The sequence below is a fragment of the Zingiber officinale genome, chromosome 4A (genome assembly GCF_018446385.1).
Source record: "Zingiber officinale cultivar Zhangliang chromosome 4A, Zo_v1.1, whole genome shotgun sequence".
NCBI lineage: Eukaryota > Viridiplantae > Streptophyta > Magnoliopsida > Zingiberales > Zingiberaceae > Zingiber > Zingiber officinale.
In genome coordinates this window covers 2751622-2767973 of record NC_055992.1, presented here as the reverse complement: position 1 = coordinate 2767973, position 16352 = coordinate 2751622, and the positions used below count along the sequence as shown (strand labels likewise).

General features: G+C 37.7%; 1 protein-coding gene across 1 annotated transcript; it reads left to right on the top strand.

Moving 5' to 3' along the window:
• The first annotated feature begins 3698 nt into the window (after positions 1 to 3698).
• LOC121973055 (alpha-humulene 10-hydroxylase-like) lies at positions 3699 to 5538 on the top strand. The gene is made up of 2 exons (XM_042524655.1): positions 3699 to 4668; positions 4763 to 5538. The coding sequence occupies exons 1-2, from the start codon at positions 3757 to 3759 to the stop codon at positions 5381 to 5383; spliced, it is 1533 nt and encodes a 510-aa protein (XP_042380589.1). The 5' UTR covers positions 3699 to 3756; the 3' UTR covers positions 5384 to 5538.
• The last annotated feature ends 10814 nt before the right edge of the window (positions 5539 to 16352 follow it).

Sequence of the window (16352 nt, the reverse complement as noted above, 5' to 3'; positions counted from 1 at the left end):
ATAACCATAAGTTTTAATTCTCGTATATCCGAAGAAGATACATAAATAATTTAAAGAAATGTATATCTCTTTTTAATAAATTTATAATTTTTTTAATATAATAATAATTTTATACCGTGCACGATATGTGAACGAACCGTGCACGAATAGTATATTTACTATTTCAAACCATAAACTAACAATTTCAAATCATGAAATGACGATTTCAAATCGTAAATCATAACTATCTTAAACGATTAAAATTAAAAATCAACTCTAAGAACCATTGAATCAACGGTTCTAAGCCGTCAAACCAACGATTATAAATCAGATTTATATACAACAGGTGAAATAATCCACGAAACTTTCGCAGCAGCTGGGAATCTGTCTGCATGTTTAGAGCATCTCTAATGGGGATATTTGAAGAGGATATTTCTTTAAATATCCCTTTCTTTTAAATATCCTCCATTGTGGGGATATTTGAAAAGAGAATAAAAATCACCGGGCACAAAGTTGTGCCCGGTGATTTCATTGTGGGTGGTAGGAAAGTGGGCCCCACAAGTTGTGATTGAGAGATAAAAGTATTTGGTAGATGGGGCTCATAAATATTTGGTTGAGGGGATATTTTATTGTGAGTTTTGAGATATTTGATAAGTGAGATATTTAATTGATGATATAGAAATGGGCCTCATAAATATTTGGAAGAAATATTTGATGTCATTATGGATGTTCTTATCCAAAACACTGTTACATAAATCATGTGCATCAGTCCGTGGAGCCATCTTGTCGCATGATCGATGCAGACCCAAGCGGCCAGCCATACACGTCATGCAAAACGCCATGCACGCATGCAGCTCTACTATATTTATTTTTGAAAAAACATAAATATGCACGTGATCTTTTTCTCACGTTTTTAAAATTTATAATTAATTGCACTTAATTTTGGAGATACTTGGTGTAAAATAACATCATTTTAAAATTATTTTATACAAAGTTGCTCCACTTAAAAATAATTTTGGCCCAATTTTAATTAAAGTTTCATATCAAACAGCTCTAAAATAGTATTATTTTGTATAAAAGTTCTAAGAGGAGGGAAGAAGGATATTTCGAGTACCAAATTATAAATGAGGTGTTGTTTTAATAATTAAAAAACCCTCTTTCGAGGAGTTGGTACTTCCAAAATGTACTTGATTAATTTAATTTTGTGATCGAAAGAGTCATCACAAGGCTAGTTTACAATTGTCTCCATGAGTAAAGTGGAGTTGGTACTCGAGCAGAGCTTGTCATCAATGAGACATGGTTTGAATAAATTTTCTTAATTTATTTCGTTTAGAATGTATAGAATCGGTCTTTAAAAAACTACTAAACCTACTATTTTACCTTTTTGCCATCAGGAGGGCTAGTGTATAATTAATTAATATATAGACACATACAAGATGCAAGATGGCGTCGTCATTTTATTACCGCAGTTCAATAGATATATTTATATAAATTATTTAAAGGATTATGGAAAATATTTATCGTACGTATATATAGTGAGCATGGTGGAAAAACATGCATATTCAGAAATGATTTTTTTTTATCTGAACATGCATGAATCAAAAGCTCTTTGAAATTCTTCTTAAAGTTGGATTTACTTGACCTATCGTTCCAGCCAAACTACAATTTCATTTGCCATGGCTGTTTGTTTCTCTTTTCTGACTTAAAATAGTTGACTTGGAAAAATTTTTAAACGTGGAGGACGCAAGAGACGAACGGACGCCTCAATGGACTAAGAGATCATGACGATCTGATTAATCTTTCCTGAAAAATCATTTATAAATACATGGATGAAAGAGCGATAGATCAATCCACACAAGCATTAATTACTTAGTTCCATCAATCAGTTAATTAATTAGTGCAGTGCAACTAGCTACTACGTACGTAAGATGGCATAAATGAACTCAGAAGATTCCTATTGAATGAAAAAAAACTTATTCCATACTAAATGAACTCAGAAGATTCCTATCTTACTCTTATATTTAGAGGCATTTTTTGACTGTTATCCATTCTGTAAGAGGTTATACGTTGGCATCAGATGCCCTACATGAGTCGTCATTTATAGAGAGTGAAATTAAAAAATCGAACAGTACATGATATGGAAGGATATTTCCTTTAAATTCACTCGGAATTGACCTGGTTTAATTCTATAAATTTACCATGACGATCTCAGTTATGGCTGGGGTATTTTTTAAATGTTTTCTGGCTAGGTGTCATACGTGGAATTTATTTTCCATTTACAAATCTGACGCGACGAGCGTTTAATTTCAACAGCGTTTCCCTTCATTGATCTAGTCGCCGTAATCGAAGAATCCAAACGGTCAGCAGTATACGGTCAGCAGTATACGACCTCATAAAAATATAAACGTAATTATTTATTATTATTATTATTTAAAAAATAAATAACCATTTTCCCTGCTTTTGAAATTTATAAAAGAACAACACCATGCGCATAATGGACTTAATTTTGGAGCTACATCATACAAAATATCATTATTTTAAAATTACTTTGTATAAAATAATATTAAAACGATTTTGATTAAATTTAATATATATATATATATATATATATATATATATATATATATATATATATATTTAATATAATAATACTTTATATAAATTGTTTTAGGTAAATTAAAAGAAAGTTAATAGAAGGTTCGCACTTGACCTAATTACCTCACTCATGGTTCATTGCATTGCAACTACAGACAAATTAAGTTAATAGAAATAGAATCAGCGATTCCTCTATTAGTCAGGTTTTAAATAATATAGCAGCCGTGTTTGAAAAATAATTGAAGTAGTCCATGGTGGACCGTTGTTAACGAAATTTGATATAATCAGCCAGAGAATATAATTATATTCCATGGGATTGACTGTACATTAACAGATTTTACAGGTTCAAACACTCAGATTTTACAGGTTCTACAGGCCATCGTTTTTCAACCATTTTGATCCTTACGTTCTTAATGAGACTTTACTGGGATTTTCTGTTTTTTAATTCACGCCAAGTCTAAGCTTGATGTCACAGAAGTTACAATATTTTGAATTTGGATTGTATAAATATTAGTATTACGACTCGATTTGGACTAAAATATGATTCTATAATATCTCATTGTTCAATTGTATACATAAGTTCTAGTATTTGAAAGTAATAGAACTTCCATGTTCATTTAGCTTTTATGTATTTTATCTTCTTAAAATGGGATAGAATGGAGTTTCTATCCTTTAATTCTCATATTCGTAAATTACTAATAATATTTCTAATATTTCTAATATGCATGTTCAGAAATGATTTTTTTTTTTTAAAAAAAAACAGTAATCAAAGAACTGCAATTCTATAACATTTTCCAGTGACCTTCCATATTTCAAACCTTTACTATTTTTTTTATTGATTAGCTGAATCAAGATCAGTATAAAACTTCATCCTAAAAATTGGATTTACTTGACCAAGCTAAGTGTTTCTCTTTTCTGACTTTATTATGGATTCGAAGCTTAAAATATTTGACTTGGAAAATTTTAAAACGAGGACGCAAGATTTTTATTGTTTATTTCCCAAAAGGACGAACGAACGCCTCGATGGACTGAGTAAACAGATAATGACGATCTGATCACTCTTAATTTCCTGAAAACACATCTATAAATACATGGAAGAAAGAGCGATAGATCAATCCACACAAACATTAATTAATTAGTGCAGTACTGATCATATCAACCATCATCTACTGCCTACGTAAGATGGAAGCCCATCTCTTTTCTCCCTTCTTCTTCCTCACTCTCTCCCTCTTCTTCCTCTTCATCCTAACACTACTGCAGTTCAAGAAGCAAAGGAAGCCTGCACAAAAGGTACTGGCACCTCTTCCGCCGGGCCCTCCAAAGCTTCCCCTCCTCGGAAACATCCATCACCTTGCCGGTGCCAATCCCCACCGCACTCTCCGCCACCTCTCCCTAGTTCATGGCCCGCTCTTGCTTCTCCGGCTCGGTCAGGTCGACCTAGTCGTCGCCTCCTCCGTGGAAGCCGTGGAGGAGATAATCAAGCGTCACGACCTCAACTTCGCCAACCGGCCATCCGACTTGACCTTCGCCAACATATTGGCCTACGACGGCCTCAGCGTCGCCATGGCCGCCTACGGCGGCTACTGGAAGCAAATGAGGAAGATCTACGCCATGGAGCTGCTCAACTCTCGGCGCGTCAAGTCCTTCGCCACGATCCGCGAGGATGCGGTCCGCAAGCTCACCGCGGAAATCGCAAGCGCCGCATCGTTCGGCCAAACGCCTCTGAATCTTAGCGAGATGGTGATGTCCATGACGAACGCGCTGGTGTTGAGAGCAGCGTTCGGCGACAAGTGCCAGCAGAAGGGGAAGTTCCTGCAACTGGTGAAGGAAGGGGTGGGTTTGGTCACCAGCTTCGCAGTGGCCGACATGTTCCCCTCGCTCAAGTTCTTGGACACCCTGACCGGCTTGAAATTTAAGCTACAGCGAGTTCGAGGGCAGATCGACCAGGTGTTCGACGAGATCATCTCACAGCACCAGGCCGAGAGAGCAGGCCCTTCAGAGGAGGATCTAATCATCGATGTTCTTCTGAGGCTCAAGGACCAAGATGACCAAGAATTTCCAATAACATCCACCAGCATCAAGGCCATCGTATTGGTACGTTAACTTCCTGAAATTTAATATCATAAATATTCCTCTTAATTAATTAATTTACCAATCGATCCTTAATTTGGTATACATTATTATTCAGGAAATATTTCTCGGAGGAACAGAGACATCGTCGACGGTGATCGAGTGGGCTATGTCGGAGCTAATGAAGAACCCGGAGGCGATGGAGAAAGCTCAAAAGGAGATCAGGGAGGCCATGCAAGGGAAGACTAAGCTGGAGGAGAATGACATCGCCAAGTTCAACTACCTTAAATTAGTGATCAAGGAGACCCTCCGACTTCATCCTCCGGGTCCCCTGTTGCTGCCCAGAGTGTGCAAGGAGGAGTGCGAGGTCGTAGGATACCGAGTGCCGACGGGGGCTCGCCTGCTCATCAACGCGTGGGCTTTGGGCAGGGACGAGCGCTACTGGGGCGGCGACGCCGAGAGGTTCAAGCCGGAGAGATTCGCCGACGGCTCGGTCGATTTTCGAGGATTCAACTTTGAGTTTGTGCCGTTCGGCGCGGGGCGAAGGATATGCCCCGGCATGACGTTTGGGCTGTCGTCCGTGGAAGTCGGGCTGGCTCACCTGCTCTTCTATTTCGACTGGAAGCTTCCGGGCGGAATGAAGGCCGAAGAGTTGGACATGATGGAGATTTCCGGTGCGAGTGCTCCGAGGAAGTCGCCCCTGTTCTTGCTTGCCAACCCACGAATTCCTCTGCCGTAGCCTTCTCTTGTCTCTTTGCGTTCTATATTTATATACCTATACATGTAGTCATACATGTATAATTTAGCATTCTAGTAAATAAAAAGCCCCAAATTAACTTTGTTTCCTCCCATATGTTATATCCTGATTTTTTCAATAAAAATAATTGGCTTTGATGTTTGTAACTTCGTAGCTACTAACGTATCTCTATATTCAAGGTTTTTCTTTAATATTGATCTGGATATATCTTAGGGGCTAGGAGGAATTTGAGAAAAAAGTGAGAGATGTTTTGATCATTTGAGGGTAGCCCCCTTTTGTAGAGTACTGTTCACTCGTGAAGGGAGGGACTTTGTTTCCGAGGCGCGAGGCCACAGGTCCATTCACGCGGACGCTGCTTTCGCCACCACCATCGCCCGCCCTTGCACGCACGCCCACACCGATGGACGCACCTCGTCGTTGTGACGGGAACCGTGGGCCACGACATCCTCTTCTTCTTTCTCGTCGTAGTGACCAACCACCACCACCAGTGAGGCATGCCCCTAGCTCTCCTTCTCGTTGAGCTCTCGATGCCTCACCTCCTCACCGACACACCGACAATCCACGCACACTTTGTTGCCTCCTTTCTCACATTGCAAGGCAGACATCATCTCCTACGCCAGCTAGCTATTGCCTTCGTCGGAGGCCTTGCCGTCGCCTCTCCTCCTACTCCTTTCTCGTCCATCATCGGCCATTGCTGCCTCAGTTTCTGCCACCTCCAGCGACCTTTGCCTCCCTCACCGCTTCTAGCAAGCACCCCAAACCGCTATTAGTGGGCGCTGGCCACCTCCCTCATCGCTCGCTGGTCCTTGCAACTGCCTCGTCGCCTCTAGTGGTCGTCGGCTCCGCGCCACTGCCCTCTGGATCGCCAACTTCGTTGGCCACGATTCTCCCTCTCCATCGGGACAGATCGGAGCGTGTTCCACATCCGCTGTGTTCTAGTCTTTGCATCATTATTGTGTTCCGGCCTGCGAGCCACGGTAGTATTCCGGACTGTCTGATTTGTGTCTAGCCTTCGAGTTGTTGTTATATCCCGGACTACGTGCCAATGTCCTATCTCGGACTGCGTGATGATATCCTATCTTGGCCTACGTACTCATCTCATATCTCGGTCTACGTGTCGATCTCATATCTCAGCTTGCGTGCCGATGTCATATCCCGGCCAACGTGGCGCGGCTAGGTTCCGGCCTGCATGTCGTCTTCTGAATTCAGACTGTGCTTAACTAGGTGCTGTCAGATCCAGCTCTTTATCCTGCTCAGAGTCATCTACTCTTCTAGGTCATGACAACTCGAGCAACATCTCGACCAGTTCACCGATCCACCTGTGGACGCCCCCTTGGGCCAGGGTATGTTATCGTACTCACTTTACATTCATTTCATTATTCTAATATTAGTCTGTTCCTTACATATTCGTTGGATCTGTCTCGAGTATCGGGGTACCAGGGACCGAGGGCTGCAGGTAGCATTGACCAGAGGACTTCTGACGACTTGGTCAACATAAAAGTCATCTCAGCATACTCCCTCTCTGGGACATCGTGATTCGGTCAACATTCCATCCACCTCACCCGGTGATCCGTCTTATTCAAATTCCAAACAAGATCAAATATATTAATTTTATTAATCATTTTAGCAAGAGCGTCGGGTCAACAGGGCCGAGAGGAGATGAGCAAGAGCATCGGGTCAGTTGGGGCCGAGGGGAGATGAGCAAGATGTTAGGATGTATACTAAAAGCCTAGCTTTTTATAAACATTTATTTTGAAATAAGAATCACATTGGTCAAATGTCTGTATTTATGTTAAATGCAGTTGTCCATTTAATTTATATTGTAGATAACATGGTGTGTGGTGTCACACAGAAGATCATGTTATGAGTTCCTTATAAATTATAAATAGTAGCTCACAACCAAGATGGATTAGGAAAACCCATTGGAATGGTTGTAGTGTAATTTGGTATTAGTTTATTTTGACTATAAAGTTACACTAATACACTATATGTGTATTGAGCAGAACCATTTGAGGTTGTTTCTTTTTATATTGACTGCATAAAAGAACAAAACTTCTGTTATTATGGATGTGCGTACTCTTAATCCCGATATAATAACAAACACATATACTTAGTATTTATTTCTTTAATTTATCAATGGGTGAGATTTATTTTGTTAAATCAATAAGCCCGATAAGTTGGGAAATAATATTATTTATATGTGTGTTGTTGATTATAGAAGGAAACTGTGTCTTAGTAATCTAGGTTGACGATGTCCCCTTGAGGAGCTCATAAGGATTGTCATGTTAAATCCTGCAGGTGGATTTAGTCCGATATGACAATGAAGTTGAGTGGTACTACTCTTGGAGCTAGATATTAATTAAGTGAGTTGTCAGTAACTTACTTAATTAGTGGGCATTCGTAATCTTAAACACAGGGAGACTAACACACTCATGATAAGAAGGAGCCAATAATGTAATTTGGGATTGATCCGGTAGTACGATAATAACTCTCTAGTGGAATGAGTTATTATCGATGAACTTGAGTTGTGTGTTCGGGGCGAACACGGGATACTCAAGCTCATCGGAAGGCCAAAACCAATTTCTCCTCTAGGTCCCTGTCGTAGCCTCTATAAAGTCTTGTATCCACCCTAAGCCCATCTTCTAGTCCATGTTGTGGCCGGCCAAGCACATCTTGGTATCCAAGATGTGGCCGGTCAAGTCCTTCATGGAGCCCAAGTAGGGGCCAGCCAAGCCATGCTTGGTGACCAAGCATGGGGTCGGCCAAAGTAAAAGGAAAAGGAAGTTTTTGATTAAAAATAAAATTTTGTTAAAATCTTTCCTTATTTGTAGTTATCTACAATGGTTAAAAGAGATATTTTATTTTTGTTAAAATCTTTCCTTTTTTGTAGTTATCTACAATGGTTAAAACAAATATTTTAATTTTGTTTAAAACTTTTCCTTTTATAGTCATCTACTAAGGGAATTTAAAAGAGATATTTTAATCTTTCTTTTTATAGCTATTCACATGGTTTTAAAAGAAAGTTTTAAATTTTAAAATCTTTCCTTAAAAGAGAGATTTTAATTTTTGACAAAACTTTCCTTTTTGGTAACCATGATTTAAAAGAGAAGTTTTAATTTTAATCTTTCCTATTTTGTAGATGTCTACATGACATAAAAGAAAGAGATTAATTTTAAAACTTTCCTTTATTGCCATGTACAATAGGAAATTTAGAAAAGAGATATTTTAATTATTGTTAAAATTTATTTTTTTTAAAGGGAGGTCACAAATAAGGAAGTTTTAATTATGTTTAAAACTTTTCTTTTATTCCATAAGCAAGGATTATAAAAGAAGAGGAGGTGATGTCTTATGATGTAACACATATTATTATTCTCCTCTTCTCCTTACTTGTGGCCGGGCCTTTCCTTCTCTCTTCCCTTAAGGTCAGCGGCATCTATATTCCCTTCTTCCTCCTTTTCTTCCTTCTAAGGTCGGAGCTTAAAGAAGAAGGAGGAGAAGACAAGAAGTACCTAGGTGGTCGGTTGCTTGGAGGGGAAGAAGAAGAGAAGGAGTTTCCTATTTTGGCATCCATTGGTGGCTCGAGAGTCTTGGAGGAGAAGAAGTGGTTCGGGTGGATTTCATCTTGGTAGATCGTTGCCCACACAACGTCCAAGAGGAGGAGAGGAATACAACAGAAGATCAAGAGGTCTTTAGCTACAAAGAAAGGTATAACTAATTAATGGTTTCCGCTTCAAATTAATTAGTCAGTTTTCTTTGCATAGATTCTGAAAGACCAACACAAGATGCTAGCGATTTTATGTTTCGATTTCGTTTTATCGATTTTGTATTTCGATTTTGTGTTTCGATCTTGTATTTTTATTATGGTCTCTGTAGTTAAACCTAGGGTTACTGTAAGAAGTTAAATATCCAATTTTTTTGAAAGACTTTGTCTAGGAAGTGGTGGATGATCCCATAACCAAGAAGGTCTAGTTCCTCGCCATGTTTAACCTGGAAGTCAATCTTTGAAATAGATATTTAATCAACTTTTGTATTATGGTTTAACTTAGGAAGATCACATTGGTTAAACTTGGAGTAAAAATGTTAAGTATCATTTCCAATCCAAGTTTAACTTCTGAAGAGCAACTTGAATTAATAATGTTAAGCATTGTTTGCAATCCAAGTTTAACTTCAGTAGAGCACATGGGTAGCTAGGTTAAGTTCTATCCTTGTACAAATTTTTGTACAGGGGAAACAGAACGGTGTTCCGAGTAGCAACCAACAACTGGTATCTGAACTAGTTTTTTGTCTCTGTGTGTTTGGTTTTCAGTTAATTATGCACTTTTCATACATAAGTTTAGGCAGGATAATAGTAGAATGTGCAAATAGATTAATTCTGTGGTTGAAGGCTCCAACTATTATGACCTATTGTGATTGTATGTGATTGGACCCTCGGACATGTCGAGAGCATTTTATATGTGTGCATGATTGTAATTATTAAATACAGCAGGAGCTGTATTAGTTTTAGGATTTTATACTCTGTTCGATCTAGATTACATGTACATTCCTTCGTGGGATATAGGATCGATAAATGTAAAATTTTAATTTTTTGTTGCTGATCATATCTTTGCTAGGTGTGGTGTTATTTGAGACCAAAGGTGTAGCGGAAAAAGGAAGCATGATGGACGCGACGACGTAAACTCTTTGGCGGCGGCTAGGGTTGGTGGCATACGGAGGATAGCATTCAATGAGACCATAATAGTTGGAAAATTATTTTTCTTATTTATTGCCTTTTGTGCTGTGTGTGCTTGTGTTTGTGTGCTTGTGTGCATGTTAAAATTCCTCGTCTCTAAATAACTAAGTGGGAGAGGAATTTTATTTAAATTCAACGGTCTCCATTACTGGTTTGTAAGTGATGCATTAAAACTTGCGCGTTGGCTCTGAGTGTCTTCCTCCACATCGGATGAGTTTGTTTGTGGATCACTAGATCAAACTTCCTTAATGGATGATTATAGGAAATTATTTAGGAGCGTGTGATCTTCTCCATCTGAAGGGGCACAATCATATTTAATGGACTTAATATCAAGTAATGGTATACACTTAGGCGCATTTAATAGTATCCTCCCCATCGGAGTCACTGCTATTATTTGTGTGACCGAAGAAAAACTAACTATTAATTTGTCATAAAGTTAGGTTGACAAGATAATAAAATTAATGGGTAAAATCTCCTCTTACAAATGTTTAAATTTATATATGTCCACACTATCGTGACATACAAAATTCACGGTATTTGAGGTAATTTTATTTGTCATATTGACAAGATAATAAAATTAATGGGTAAAACCCCCTCTTACAAATGTTTAAATTTGTATACATCCACATTATCGTGGCATACAAAATTCACGGTGTTTGAGTTAATTTTATTTGTCATAAAGTTAGGTTGACAAGATAATTAATGGGTAAAACCCTCATCTTACAAATGTTTGATTTTGTATACGTCCACACTATCTGGCATACAAAATTCACGGTGTTTAAGGTGTTGGTGAATTTAAATGATATTGTTTGAGAAATCAATATTATTTGAAATTCTAAAGTCTTAACCAAATGTTTTGTGATTCTTAGGATGACCTTCAATCCCCTTGATGTTATATTGAAAGAGAACAAAATTACTGGTCCCAATTAAATTAATTGGAAACGAAACATGGACATTGTCTTAACTGCTGAAGGCTATAAGTTCGTACTTTTGAGATCTGTCCAAGCTTGCCTAATAGTGATTCTAGTGAAGAGGATATTGAGTGTCATAAGAAATGGGTCAAGGCAGATGAGATGGCGCGGTGTTATATTTTGGCTTCTATGTCAAATGTGTTGCAACATCAGCATCAGGCTATGCCTACTGCTTATGACATGATGCGCAATCTCAAGAAACTCTTTGGACACCAGAATCGGGCTGCTATGTAACAACCATCCTTCTTACTACTACTATACTCTAAGGATGACTGTTACTTAACTACTAACTCCACTTAACCGGTATGATCGAAACCACAAGGAGTCCTTACCGAAAAATTTTGACAGAGTCTCCCCTATACCGGTGACCATAAACTTAGATACAAACATAATATACATCAGCCACAGATGGCTAGAACATATAACAAACTCTCACGTAGTTAAATAAGTATCAAACACTACTCACATAAAAAATAATCCAAAAGTACATACATACTAAACTAAGTACATCTTAGCATGCAACCTAAAACAACAATAATCCCAAATAACATGAATCTTAAAGTACAACTTCAAATGTATCTTAATCACTAAAATGCGGAAAACTCAATAACATCCCAAGTCTCTCCCATAGTCCTGGCATCACACACCATCCGCGCCACCTTGTCGTCTTCCTTTGCTAAATCTTTTCCTTTTTTGTATCTGCAGTAAGAGGAAATGCAATCTATAAGAAAAATGCTTAGTAAGCGCTATCTAACTCACAAAAACTCAAATATGCGCATGTAAATACAATAGCAAATGAAATAGAACTAAGAACTCAATACTGCTCATGCTCGAAATAGAAAAGAAAAGCCTAACAAGAAAGGAAAGACTAAACAACAAAGGAAAGTCTAAACAGCATAGGGAAGTCTAAACCGCATGCTAGAAATAAGACTAATCATGCTCAATAAACTAATAAGGAAAATAAATAAAACTAATACTGAATGCTTAGAATTCTAAAGAACTAAACTTACAGATTCTGAGCATCTTTGAAGCTTGTTTCATTTGTTAAAAAAAAACTTATACTTTAATACTTCAAAATAATAATAAACTTCTTCTTGGGCCCAGGCGTAGTACCATCTTATGCGCGCTCCCTAATAGAGACTGTGGTAGCTAGTCACTAGTCCTACGAGGGTAAAGACCTCGGTCTTACCAGGGTCAAGACTTTGAAATTGGTCACCTGGATTTTTTTAACGACAACCTTCGAAGTCGGGTACTAGCCTCTTCAAAGTAAAATATCTTAATTACTTTTTCTTTAAATGTCTTGACATTTTAACAAGCACCTTATGTGCCAAAATCCCTAAAGTCTTGATTTTGGGATCTACTTAAGGTGTTGGCATTTTTCTTTCTTTTCTTTATCTTTCTTATACTTTTCTTAAACTCAAAATACTGTTAGGATATTTTTCCATATGCATCTATAAGTGAAATCAACTAGGTAACACACAATCATGCATATTTAAGGGAAAATCTAAAACCTTGTTCTACAATGCTATCCATAAACTATCTATTAGCAAATCTGCACTGCTAAAGAAACTAAATACTTAAAGCAAATCTACACTACAATGCTTAACAACATTCTGTACTGCAATGCTTAACAGAAATTTGCATTTCAATGTTAACTAAAAATCTGCACACAAGGGGATCTAAACTGCACTAAAATTCTGCACTACAAGGGGATCTAAACTACACTAAAATTCTGCACTTCAAGGAGATCTAAACTGCACCAAAATTCTCACATGGCAATTATAAACCTAGAATTTCATATTCTAGTAACCGGCTGAGACCAAATGGAATCCTTGATATCGACACATCCAAGTACTTTAATTCTGAACATCAATTATGCCATTAAACTTATGGTCAGAAAGGAATTCTCCGTATAAAATCCATATTGATCAACATATACATCTCTTTTCTCATCTTCTAAACTAAACTTCTACTCTGAACTTACTACTTGCATATCTAAATTATTCACATACTTCTCACCTGTTAAATTCATTTCATCAATTCAAATCATCTTTAGTCTTAACACATGATACTCACCAAAACAACATATTACATATGCTCATCTTCACCCTTCATCCACACTTCTGCACCAAAGAGATTACACTACCTACTTCATCATAAAATAAACCAAAATCACTGTCGGATCAACCTCCAATCAGCCTAATAAACCAATAGCTCTACATGTTATACAATTGAGAAAACTGAAATTTCTAATCAGTTCGACATCTAAAATGCTAAAGATTCAGAATCTGCACTATAACTTTTAAAGCAAACCTATGTAATCTTATTCAAAGCTTACCCCTTCACAAAGATCTCCAAAACAACTAAAAGAAGAAGGCCAATCTGATCCGGAAGCAAGGAAAAACAAGCTAAACCCCAGCTACTGGGATAAGATCTTCATTAAAGACTTCCTCGAAACTTAAAGTGGGGTTGTTTGTGCCCATTTCATAGCGAGAAAACTAATACTTATACTTTAAACAGAAAGGGTTGCCCTTGCCCATTAAATAACACTAAAAAGGTCTAAACTAGTTAAAACTTGAAACTATATAAAACTTATACTTCTTATACTTTAAAATATTAATCTTTTCCTATCAAGACCTTGGTCTCCCTTTACTTATAACTACTCATAATCTTCTAAAAAGATTAAATGGAACACATGCTTTAAATTAAAGAACTATTCTTACTCATTAAGGAAGTAGCAAACTTCAAATCTGCACTCTAAAAGTGGAGGACTGCATCTTCGTGATATGCATGTTGTTTATGCCCACGGCAGTAATAGAAAGACTATAAACTATATGCTTAATATTAAAAGGTTGTGCAAGCTTATTATAAACATGCATGATATTCTTAACCTCTTCCAAAACCTAATTCTATACATAAAGCACCCATCTTTAACAAAATCTTCAACCTTATGCTATAGCAGCCCTAAAGAACCACTATTAATACACGTCAACCCTAAACCAAGATTAAAGGGTATTAACTTATCCCTTTTGCATATTCAAATTAAGCTAAAGTGGTTGGGATACATGGCAGCCCTATAGAACCATTTTTAATACACGGCAGCCCTAAAAACCAATAGATGAGATATATAAATATACTACCCAACTTAGCATGATAAGTGTCACATAGACCAACTAATCCAATGGTTTCATAGGACAAGCAAAGCCTCTTTAACCATGTTACAACAGAACATAAAGGAGCAAACAAATCTTCTTAAGCTTGCTACATCAGAACTAACTCAAACCATTCCTAACTATTGAAACTAACTCAAACCAACAATCCAATGGAAGCCATGCAAGGAACATAATTCAGATTCAAAACTTCTCAAATCTATTCTATAGAAATCAAAACCGCTATACCAAAACAAAGCCGCAACAGAACCTACAAAATAGCTGTTCTTCATGAAACTACAGGTATAAAAATTTCCCACACAACTAAACTACCAACCACATGCCAATCTAATCAATTCATTCACTTTCCTCAATCTAATAACTGAATTGAAATTACACAATAGCCAGGAAATTAAATTCTGAGGTATTACAAACATATAGCTATTCTTGTTCGTAGCAGTAACCACAAAACCAACCCCCCCTGTTCTGTGCCACGGCAATAAGACTAAAAAAAACAATTTGCTCAACATACTTAACCCCTTTCTTGTTCTTTCTTTGAGGCTCACGACAGCAAGCCCTAAACAACAATCTCCATAACAAAATTCGGAAACAAAACGAAACCAAATTCCTAGAAATCCAAAATTCCTCACGGCACATTCACAAAACAAGAGAAACTCTAAATCAAAGGCTCGAAACTATCTTACCGCAGGTGAGTAAGCACTTACCCTAGGTTTTCTTGGACTTACAGCCGAAGGGGAAGGCTCTAGGGTTTCGGGTGAGCTCTAAATCTCGGCGATTTTGGCCCCCTCTTCGTGCTCCCGGCTTCTCCTCGACGCAAGGATCGCGACGGTGAAGAAATCTTCAGAGAACACCCTCGCTGGCCGCCGGAAACGCCCCTTGCTTGCTGCTGCGGTTTCGCCCGACGAGAAGCGCCGACGCGAGAGGGAAGAGAGGTTTCGGGAGAAATAATTAGGTTTTCGGGATAATACTTAAGTTTTCTTTTATAACTATGTATTCTATTAGCCAACTACTGCTTAAATAAAATTTGTCCTTTATTTGATCAGTAATGACCGCTTGCCCACTTGGTTAGCCGGATTCCGTCGAACCCCCTGATCGCGGGTTCGATTCTCAGCTGCATCCCTTCTTATTCCAATTTATTTCCTATTCATTAACTACTGCTTAAATAGAATATTTCTCCTTCTTTAATAAGAAACGTCCGCTGGAACAGTTGGCTAGCTGGATTCGGTTAAGGCTCGGTTCAGGTCCGAGGTCCACGGTTCAAATCCCGACTTGAACATTTTATTGTCGGAACTTCTTTCGTTTAGTAAAAATATCAAACGACCTCCAAAAATTACATAAAAATACTCTAAAATTTTTTAAAAATCCCTAGAATATTTCTATAGCATTTTTAAATATTTTTAAATTACTTTTAGGACTCTAATTGAGGAAATTTGGGTTGTTACATGCTAGGCAAGAGGCTATGAGAAACTTGATGACGATCACCATGACTGAGGGGACACCCGTGAGGGATCATATCTCAAAATGATGGCTCTTTTGAATGAGATAGAAGTCCTTGGAGAAGAAATAGATGGGGAAACTCAGGTCAATATCATTCTCCAAACGCTGCCAAAAAGTTTTGAGCAGTTCTGTCTGAACTATAACATGAACAAAAAGGTTTATTCGTTGGCGAAACTTCTGACAGAACTTCAAGCAGCAGAAGGGCTATTTCATCAAAGTTCTCAAATTCACATTGCTGAGAACGTTTCTCCTTCCAAACCGAAAGGCATGAAGAAGAAGAAACAAGTAAAGAAAGTGAATCGATCTCTAAGAATTGGACAGAAAGCAGGTGTGAAGAAGTCGAAGGGCAAGTGCTTCACATGCAAGCAATCTGGACATTGGAAGGTGGACTGTCCTCTTAGAAAGAAGAATAATAAAGGTATATCTTATTCTCTAGTAGTTAAAACATGTTTAGTGGTATTATCTGTTGGTTAGTCCTAGGAAAACGTACCGGTTCCACTGTACAAAAATTTTATATAAGTGTCGAACCTTTACTTAAATAACCTATTGTGTTCTTTAGAAGTTAAATTAGGAATCGCAGACGG

Bases quoted from the DNA above. Each gene is read 5' to 3' on its own strand.
- LOC121973055 (XM_042524655.1), top strand. From the start codon at position 3,757: ATGGAAGCCCATCTCTTTTCTCCCTTCTTCTTCCTCACTCTCTCCCTC. The intron at 4,669-4,762 runs GTACGTTAACTT...ATTATTATTCAG, and splicing joins GCATCAAGGCCATCGTATTG to GAAATATTTCTCGGAGGAAC.